General features: G+C 37.1%; 1 protein-coding gene across 1 annotated transcript; it reads left to right on the forward strand.

Annotated features, from left to right (window-relative positions):
* Positions 1–248: 248 nt before the first annotated feature.
* Positions 249–9,518, forward strand: LOC104094870 (3-oxoacyl-[acyl-carrier-protein] reductase 4-like). Its single transcript, XM_070177462.1, has 11 exons — positions 249–622; positions 940–1,082; positions 2,045–2,098; positions 5,559–5,639; positions 5,734–5,779; positions 6,095–6,189; positions 6,657–6,689; positions 7,735–7,869; positions 8,097–8,190; positions 8,641–8,723; positions 9,157–9,518. Exons 1-11 carry the CDS (start codon positions 442–444, stop codon positions 9,187–9,189), a joined length of 978 nt encoding a protein of 325 aa, XP_070033563.1. The 5' UTR covers positions 249–441; the 3' UTR covers positions 9,190–9,518.
* The last annotated feature ends 891 nt before the right edge of the window (positions 9,519–10,409 follow it).

Genomic DNA, 10,409 nt, shown 5'->3' on the forward strand with positions numbered 1-10,409 from the left:
AAATTATTGCATAAAGGTAAATTATTTCTAAACAAATAAAGTGATCATTTTTTTTAAAACTGACTAAAAAAAATAAGTTCACATAAATTAAAACAAATGGAGTATTTATAAACGATAAAATACAATACATCCTAAAACGTGGGTAACAACCCTCCAAACAAGCTGTTAATGCCATACTCTCACCGAGTAGCAAAGGTCAAACCAAAGTCGCCATAACTTTACCTAATCAGTAAAGTTTACCTAATGCTAACAGTAAATTAACGAGTGGAGTAATCATTTCACCATTTTGTGTCCCGCATTTTTTTCCTCTTGTTTGAAACGACCAACGACTTAGGAGGCTCCTTGATTTCATCGGAACAATTACAATAAATTAACATACGCTTCTCGAACTCCAACCAGTGATCCATCTTCCCTTCACATCTGGCCACTTTACTCCGTTCAATGGCTTCTCTCGCCTTTAATTCCGTCGCAACCACCTCCAAATTCCACTCCTCCGCCGCCGCCGTCGGAAGCTCCTCCATCCGCCGCCAGCTTACGCATCTCCGTCTTCCGTCTTCCTCTCTTCAGCCATCACCTTCCTTGCAATGCCGCTGGTTCTCTTCCTCTTCTTCCGCCTCTTCAGGTATTTCACTTCCTACCTAGTACAGACGGATCTAAATCTTATCCTTCTCAGCTTACTGCATAACATTTTGCAAGAGAGAGAGACTGAGAAAGTGTGTGCGCGCGTATTTGTATATAATAGACATACTCACTATGAATTTAGTGACTCTAAATCCTGTATGCAATTTTTTTAAAATGTATATGTATACTTTTTGGATTCCCCTTACACGACACGACCTCATTTTATGTGCTCTTTTTTTTTTTTTTGCGTGTTTTTGTATATGTTCCTCTGTTTATGATGTGTTGTATAGCTGGATAATGGGACTGTGATGTGATCAGGCGTGAGAGCTCAGGTGGCAACAACTGAACAAGCTGGAGTTGAAGCTGCTGCGAAAATTGAAGCTCCCGTCGTTATTGTCACGGGAGCTTCTAGAGGAATCGGGAAGGCTATTGCATTGTCTTTGGGAAAGGCTGGTTGTAAGGTCTGCATTTGTATTCCATTTTCTATAGATGCTGAAACTCTTTGGTTTTTGGATTCTTTGCCTTCGAATTTTAACTAATTTACATGGAACTGTTAACTGCCAGAAAAAACAAAAACCTTATTCTGCCTTGATAGCTTTTTCACTGGAATTTATCTGGATTTACTCTTTCATTTGTACGCTATTGTATTCGTCAATATGGATGGTCAGTTGGAAACCCTGCAGTTTCACTGTAACATAGCATCTGCTTTAAGGCACTATTGTAGTCGCTCAAGTTGTGCAACGGAAGTCTGGGGTGGATGTAGATTGCAAGGTTTGGGTTCATCCAAACCTAGTAGCTTCAGTAAATCAAATGAGTTGTGGTAAAATCCCAAACTCAAATCCATAAAATTCAAATCCTAGATCCCCTGCAGAAATACTCTCTTTGTCCAGTAACAATGACCTTCTTTGCTCTGTGCATTGTCTTAGAGTAAAATGTTTAAATAAATCATTTTATTGAGTAGACTTCAAAAGAGTAGTTCGAGATATGCAAAAAGTAAATTAGTTGGTCGAAAGATGTCATATCAAGTGTGAGAAATAATCTAAATTGCTGTTGGGTTTCAATCATTGCCATCAAGAAGGAGAATAAGTATTTTCCGTCCCAAAGTAGAAAGGAAGCAGGTGTCTCTCTCGCCTTCAGATGGTTGGTCAGGGACTCAAGGTTACCTTTTACCCTCTTGTTTGAGTACTTTTTCTCCTGCTTATCTCTCTAGTATATTTAGTGAGATATTTTAGCTTAATTTATGACGTGAAGTTGTCAGGCATTCAAAAAATGTGGACTGCTTAGATTCAATTTCTTTGGAAATTGTCAATCATTCTTAGGCCTGACATATAGGTGGATAGACAGGCATTAATATTGATCAATTTATATATTTCTTGAATACTCCACCAACCTGCTTCAGTATAAAGTTCAATGTTGTTGGCAGGTCCTAGTGAACTATGCAAGATCTTCAAAGGAGGCAGAAGAAGTTTCCAAAGAGGTATATGTTTTTATTTTCAGTAATAATTTAATGTAGTTTTGGTATAGATTACTTCCTTATTCCTGCCATTTCCAAGTGAAAGTTTCATTCTTTATTACTAAAAGTATGAGCTGTATCTCGGACTTCAGTCTGATGCGTTTGGAAGGGTATCTGTGCCATGCAGAATACTTCATCTTCTATGCTATTTCTTATTTTGCTTTTACTTTTGCTACGGTACTTACGTTGTCCTTTAAATTGTCAACTTTTAAGGGTGACGTCTCCAATTTAAAATAGTTCAAAGATACATTGCACAAACCTCCCTTTAGTTAGTCTAAAGTTCGCGTGATCATTAAATCTTAATCATCTAATCAACTGCCAATGATTTGTTTTAATAAGAATCTTTCGCTAATTGATGAAAATGCAAATATATAGTTGATTAAGAATTTCTTTCCACGTAAAAGAATAAAAATGATTAGAAAAGCAAAGGCTCCTAAGGGGGAGGCCTAGTGGTTGAAGCGTTGGAGTAACATCCTTAGGACACAATCCCAGTAGAAGCGACGAAGAGTGAATTCTTCTCATTTTCCTTAGTGCGCAAAGTTACTGTGTATCTGTGCTAATGGAAATAGCAAATACCTGGTAAAGACAATCGTGGTGTGCACAAGTTGGTCAGAACACCACCTTTTTGGAAAAACAAATTGATTTTCAAAACCAACGATCCAGGAGTGGGCCCATACTTCCAAAATTTATCACCACTGAAAAGTTAACTTAGCCCTCAGCTCCCGAAATCAGATCACTGATAGCAAAAACTCCTTCTACATGATCGCGAACCTACCCTCCATGATCGCGATTCACAAGCCTTGAAATGCACTTTGCTCTTCGCGATCACGAAGTAGACCTCCACGATCACGATTCACACCAATGTGATCACTTATCAGCCGCTCAAAAAGGCCTAAATGTTATTCGAAACCATCCCAAAACTCACCCGAGGTCTAAGGAACCTCGTCCAATCAATCTAACAAGTTCATATACCCTATGCAAACCTGTCCAAAGGCCCGAAACACGAATTACAACATCGAAACCAAGAATTAAATATCAAACTCAATTTCTTAAATTCTCTTAACTTTCAAACCTTTATGCTTCATCGAACGCGTCCGAATAACATTTAGACATTCCGGATTCCGACTTAAAACCATGTTCGAATCCTCGCAATACTGCAATGATGAAAGAGATGTGTAGAAACTCATAACTACCCGCCAACTCAATAAATTATTGAGTTCTTATTAGCGGATCTTCCTCCAAACATACATTATACAAATCTAATTGCACTGATTCTAGGTCCAAAACCCTCATCTAACCTAGTGCAAGCTGCTCGGTCGACAAGTGACATCAAACACCATCTATATTCTAATATGACGTCATCCATGCGCCTACAAGATACAACTCGAATATGACCAATAAGGAAGGGAAACAAAAGTACCAGAACTATCTAGCACACGTAACAGATATAACAACAAAACAAATGCTATGAATCTATCCCACAGCGGAAAAGCAATACGCAAGATAAGTACAAGGAATTGTATTGTAAAGCCCCAGAAGTTTTCTAATACGATTGAGCCTTATTCAAGCTTAAGAGGATAAATAGTTGTCACGACCCAAAATCCCAACCACGGGACCGTGATTGCTCCTAACGTCCACTTGTTAGGCAAACTTACATTAGCTACATAATATTCATTTTTAACAATTTTAAAAGCAGACTAATAAGAAGGTAAAGATGTAGATCTTCAAAATATAAATAATAAACTCCAAATACGTTTTCTAGTCTAATCCCGGAATCAGGTGTCACAAGTACATGAGCTACTAAAAATACTACAACCAAAGTCTGAAATGCAAATACAACTATCTGAATGAAATAAATAGTACGAAAGATAAGAAGGGTACTTCAGGTTCTGCGAACGTCATGCCGCTCTACCTCAAGTCTCCGAGTAATGATAGTCCGAGCAAGCCTCCACTAAATGCTACTGGGATCAACACTATAATCTACACAAGAAGTGTAGAACTGTAGTATGAGTACAACCGACCCTATACACTCTGTAACTGTCGAGCCTAACCTCGACGAAGAAGTGACGAGGATAACACAAGGCACTCACTATATACATGTACGAGTATAAGTGACAACAATAGCATAATAGAGAAACAAGAACTAACATGAAAATCGGAACAAAAAATCCATAAAAGAGGGCCCAGAATGTCATCCATGCTCAAATTTGCAATACTACACAGATACGGAACCAACAGTCAAGAACCACCATAACATATCTTCTCTGTTGCGGTGCACAACCCGATCCACACATATTATAACAATACAAATACTGTTGCGACATGCAACCAGATCCCAAATAATATATAAGTATCTGTTGCAACATGCAAACTGATCTCAAATAACATATCAGTATTTGTTGCGGTGTGCAACCCGATCCCAATCACAATACTAGTATGCGTTGCGGCGGGCAACCCGATCCCAACCATGATTTCGATATCCGTTGTAGCTTGTAATCAAATCTGAAATATATAACATGTTTGTACAAAACTACAACCAACTACGACGTATTTCACAATGTAACGCAATAAGGGAATTAAACAAACAAAGAGGTAAGAAGGATAAAAGTGACTATCTAACAATATACAAACATGACGCAAGTAAATGCAGCCAATAAATAAAGACATGGATACATGGAAGCATATAGCAACTTTGGTCAATTTGTTAGGATACAGTGCAAGATGTGCCGATTGGACACATATCACGAGTTTGAACAGGTCAGTGATAGGAAGCTTTATTTTAGTGGGAGTAGGGTAAAGGGGTGAGCCCATACTTCCCCAGTTCCTAAACTGGTTTGTTGCCATATATCTTTGCTGGTAATATTCACCAAGCAAGGCTGATTAAGTCATGGATATATATTGTAATTGACCAGTGCAGTTGTAATGCTTATACTTTATACTTGTATATTCAAATAGTAATCTTCTTCTGTTCTTGGCTAATGCTTATCTACCAAGAAGTGTAAGTTCAGGTTCCTGTGTTTGTGTATGGTTTAGCTAACCTTCACGGAAGTTCCATTCCACCAAAAAATCCGGCAATCATATATTGACTTTGGTTTATCTCAGTCTTGTAAATGAATAAGACCTGCTCGTATTCTATTCAGTTAAAGATGAAGAATGTCTTCTCAAGGTCTTTACCTGTGCCGAAGAAAGTCCTCACATATGCTAGAAGGCTTGAAAAAAAGAGAGAGAATGTCTGGCACTCTTTTGACAAATACTTCCATCCATTGTCTGATTGCTGTTTAGAATTAAAGCTTCTCATTGGCTACTTCTTCAACCAGCAATTATTTAATTTAGGTGTGGGAACAAGTTATATGGTTCTTGCATTCGGCAGTTTGTTGTGTTCCTAAAAAGAGAGGATGTTTTCTGAGTAACTTGTATTTTGCAGATTGAAGCATGTGGTGGCCAAGCCTTGACTTTTGGAGGCGATGTTTCAAAAGAAGAAGCTGTAGAATCCATGATGAAAACTGTAAGCACACTCTTTTGTTAGTAATGTGAATTAATATTGGATCTTACCGCAGTTGTTGCCAGCTAAAATGCACCTCATCATATCATACCTGTAGGTGGTTGATCGATGGGGAACAGTTGATATCTTGATCAATAATGCAGGTTAGCAACATTTTTTTTTTGTGTGTGTGAAGGCAAGTCAAAAAGACTATTTCATTGATTTTGCTCCAAGATAGTACCATAAACTTTACATTTGTGTTGATGCATTAAGGATCCGAACAAATCTGTGCAACTTTTTTTTGGATAAGTAAAAAGGTTGGAAATTTGTACAACTTTCTATTTAAAAAGGAACGTGTCTTTACCCCAAATATACTAGTGAAACAATATTTGTTAATGCAGGTTAGCAACAGTTTTCCTGTTTTATGTTAAGTCTTGTTAGAATGTCCAATCAGTAGTTGTCGTATTTTTTCTTTTCAGGTATCACACGCGATACCTTGTTGATGAGAATGAAGAAGTCTCAGTGGCAGGAGGTTATTGAGTTGAATCTTACAGGAGTTTTTCTCTGCACACAGGTCTATACATTAGCTGTGTTTCAGTTGGTATTTTGGTTGTGTCCCCACCTCCTCCTTTCAAAACCTGTATATATTTTAGGATTAAGTTTCTGTAAAAGAAATGGACCTTGAGCCTAACTCAACCTTAAAAGCTAGCTCATGAGGTGGAGATTGCTCAAGCCATATAAAGCAACCACCCATCCCTTTATGGACCGATGTGGGACTCTTCAACACCCCCCTCACGCCCAGGGCTAGACATCTGGAGCGTGGACAATTTAATATGGGGGCCCAACATTGGAAAACAAGAATTGGCATGGGTCCTGCTTTGGTACCATGTTAAAGAAATAGATCTTGGGCCTAACTCAACCCCAAAAGCTAGCTCATGAGTCGAGGATTGCCCAAGCCATATAAAGCGACCACCCATCCCTTTATGACCGATGTGGGACTCTTCAACAGTTTCTTATGAGGGATCTTTCCTCTTGTTGCAGGCTGCAGCTAAAATCATGATGAAAAAGAAAAAGGTAAATTTGTGGACCTAATTCTTGCATTTCTCAAATAATATTATTTGTCCGGAAAGGTTCAAGTTTTTGAAATCTGCTTCCTAAAGGGGAAGCAGCATGCATTTGTAATTATTTACCTGACTGATCCTTCTCATGTATTATGAAGACCTTAGCTCTATGGACTCTACAGCAGTTATGAGCACTGACTACACCGCATGGTGGTCAATGAGGTCATCCGACTGATCATCTTCAAAACCTCATATGTAACGGAAATAGCACTAGAACAATTATAAACCATGTGGGGTAGGGTTCATCCTAGCCTTTGGGTAGAGTAACCAAAATTATATCTGTCGTTCCTGGTTTGTTGGACTCACATGCTAGTCAAAGTGGAAAGAAAAATAATCCAAAAGGACCAAAACACAATGACAGGCTGGTAATTTGCTATGCTAGCACAGCATTCTTTTCATGGGCGGTGGGCAGAATTAACTACCTTAGCTGGATTAAAGGGAAAGTGACAGAGCAGATAATGATACATTACTTGAATGGAGATAGTTAATTTCCACCTAGCCTTAAAAGATAACCTAATTCGACCGCAAAATTGTCACATCAATTAGCTTCCTATTTTCTTAGAAGCATCAAGTTGAGTTGATTTCAGCTGCAGAATTTAGAGTTTTGCCGTGTTGGAAATTGGTGTGATGGAATGATTTTGATGACTCAAAATCTGTTTCTACCTATTCCCTTTTCATAGATTTCTGTTGGTGTTGTCATTTTCTTTGATTTTGTCACCTGCTATATTGCTGACAGCTACCTTTTCAATCAACTTGAACTAGTAGTCATTTGTACCAAACAACCAACAAACTGAATGATCCTTGAGTGCGCTAAGATAGGTCAGATTGTGCCAGATGCCAACTAATGAGACTGTTGCCACCATTATGCATTGTCCTGTAACCTATTTATATAGCGATGTGTTGTCCTTGAAGAAAAACTGATCGCTAAGATCTAAGTAATGCAATACATTCCGTATATACTCCAGGAATTTATGTATAAGCATGGTCTGCATTTGTAGGGACGAATCATCAACATATCTTCTGTTGTTGGTTTAGTTGGCAATGCCGGGCAAGCCAACTACAGTGCTGCTAAAGCAGGAGTGATTGGCTTAACCAAGAGTGTTGCAAAAGAATATGCCAGCAGGAATATTACTGTAAGTTCTCTTAAGCATTCCCTTATATTGCTTAGCTAGGGCTGTTTATAACTTTATATTAATGCTAGTTACTGAAGTATTTCGTAAAGCATATTATAAAGGAAACTATCTCTGTCATGGACAAACTAATTTCTTCTTCTTGTTTTTTTTTTCCTTTCTCTTTTTAAAATAATGATTTCTTATGGCTTATAATTAGATTTTGTGTGCTGATTTTTTTCTTTTGACAGGTTAATGCCGTTGCCCCTGGATTTATTGCTTCTGATATGACTGCCAAGCTAAGTGAAGACATTGAAAAGAAAATTTTGCAAAGCGTTCCCTTAGGTCAGAGTAAATATCTTTTAAAAGTATTCTTGGCATTCATATCTCAACATAATGACGACTTCCTGCACATCTTAACAAGGAAAATTTTACAACTTGACTTCTAAGATAAAAACTCCAAGTAGAGTAGAACAACATCAGATGCATTAAGCAGAATTTTTTATTTGTTTCCTCCAGAATCTGAAGTAATAAAACTAAATGTGTACTGAAATCCATCAATTGAGAGTTTGGATCTTGCTAGAAGAGAAGATTTCCCCTTCTTCCACTTGCATCCACATTTTTAAAATTTTGTACGTTCTATATATAAAAGATTCATTTATTAAGCAAGTGTAACTATTCCATCAATTTTAACTTTTAGGAAATAATGGTTCTCATATATCTTAAAAGTGACAGGACAGTAGAGCTCTTTTAAACCATGGCTACATTGACTAATGTTGGTGTCATATACTATAGGACGCTACGGTCAACCGGAAGAAGTTGCTGGACTAGTGGAATTCCTGGCACTGAATCCTGCAGCTAGCTACATTACGGGACAGGTATTGCCGTATTATGTCGTTTCATCTGTCCTTTTTCTGAAGCTTCTCTCTTGCTGCGTAAAGCCTGTTTGGCCAAGCTGGAAAATTCAGCTTATTTTGAGAAGTGTTTTTTTTCAAAAGCACTTTCGGTGAAATCAGTTTGTGTTTGGCTAATTAATTTGAAAAGCACTTCTAAGCAGCAATTTGTGTTTGGCCAAGCTTTTAAAAAGTGCTTCAAGTGTATTTTTCTCAAAAAAGTGCTTCTGGGAAGAACTACTTTTTTTTGCTTCTCCAAAACTATTTTTGCTTCTACTAAAAAACACTTTTTTTTCTTTTAAAAGCTTGGCCAAACACTTCAACTTTGAAAAAAGTGCTTCTCAACTTGGAGAAGCTTGGCCAAACAGGCTATTAGTTTTAGAACAGTTGTTTATTATGCGTAATATTTTCTTTACAGGTTTTGACCATTGATGGTGGGATGGTTATGTAGAAGTTTAGAAAATCCGTATTTTGTTTGCTCACAAAGAAGAATTGAAAGGGTGATTATTTAGGTTCCACCGGGGCTGTAGCCTCATTCTATGCCTGAGGAAAAGGAACTTATTAATTTAGTGGTAGGAGATGGCCGGACATACTGTTTTCTGCATTTTCTCCTCTTTCTTTTTCCATTTTGCTGGCTGAGGAAGCATTTTTTGGAAATTTTGAAACAGGGTTTTAATTTTTGTGTTGGTTCCTATACCAGAGTTTTAAAACCTAAAATGCTGTTATTGCTTGAGTGTTGATGTATGTTTTGGCAATATTGGTGTACTTCCTTTGGTCAAATCATCTTCATGCGCTTTCATGGAAGACTGCTGCTGTTTGCCCGAGAGGTTGAGATTGATAAATCAATGACGTTATTACAAACGGAAGTTTCCGACCCCTAATATCTCTATTTCCACCCATTTAAAGGATAACTTCTTATAGTCGTAGCGCTTCTTCTTTCGCTAAAGCAAGGTGGAAAGTTGAACCTGAGAAAAAATGGCTTCTAACGCGATTAGTAAAAGACAGGCAGCCAACCACATAGCAACTGTGAGAAGTACCTGAGCACATCCATTATATTTTATATTCAAATATTTACCACTTTCAATTATCACTTTATCTTGCATTCATGTATATTAAAACTAATTGATTAGCGAAATCTTTACTCACTTCTACAGTAATTAGTTGCGACATTTCTCTTGTTTCTTCCTTTCTTTTGATTCGAATCTTATTGCGACACTAATCAGTCTAGTTGTTTTGTCATTCTTTTTTCTAAAATTAGGCCCACCCATAGGGGATGGCAATATTTTTTTTATTTTTTTTTTGTTTATTCTTTCAAAATTTCCAAATTTGAGACATTGAAATTCTTATTCTCCTTCTGTCACTATAAATTTTGTATAACTAAAATAAGTATCTAAATTAAAACTAGCAGTGGCTGCAGATTATAGCCAATGGGTTAACTAATCTTAATATTTTAGATAGGGAGTATAAATATACAAAAAACAAAAATGAAAGGAAAATTAATTAATTTCGAACCTATTTTTTTTACCAAGTGTAACAGTATGATAAAAATTTAAAGGTTGAATTTGTCCAATGTAAATTATAGATTGATATTTTGGTAATAATGCATACATCTTATTGAAATAATGTATAAGGCTATGCGCTACCGTTTGAGTGTTAATTCTGAACTATTGG

The sequence above is a fragment of the Nicotiana tomentosiformis genome, chromosome 6 (genome assembly GCF_000390325.3).
Source record: "Nicotiana tomentosiformis chromosome 6, ASM39032v3, whole genome shotgun sequence".
Classification (NCBI taxonomy): domain Eukaryota; kingdom Viridiplantae; phylum Streptophyta; class Magnoliopsida; order Solanales; family Solanaceae; genus Nicotiana; species Nicotiana tomentosiformis.

Bases quoted from the DNA above. Each gene is read 5' to 3' on its own strand.
- LOC104094870 (XM_070177462.1), top strand. From the start codon at position 442: ATGGCTTCTCTCGCCTTTAATTCCGTCGCAACCACCTCCAAATTCCAC. The intron at 623-939 runs GTATTTCACTTC...TGATGTGATCAG, and splicing joins CTCTTCTTCCGCCTCTTCAG to GCGTGAGAGCTCAGGTGGCA. The intron at 6,190-6,656 runs GTCTATACATTA...CTCTTGTTGCAG, and splicing joins GAGTTTTTCTCTGCACACAG to GCTGCAGCTAAAATCATGAT.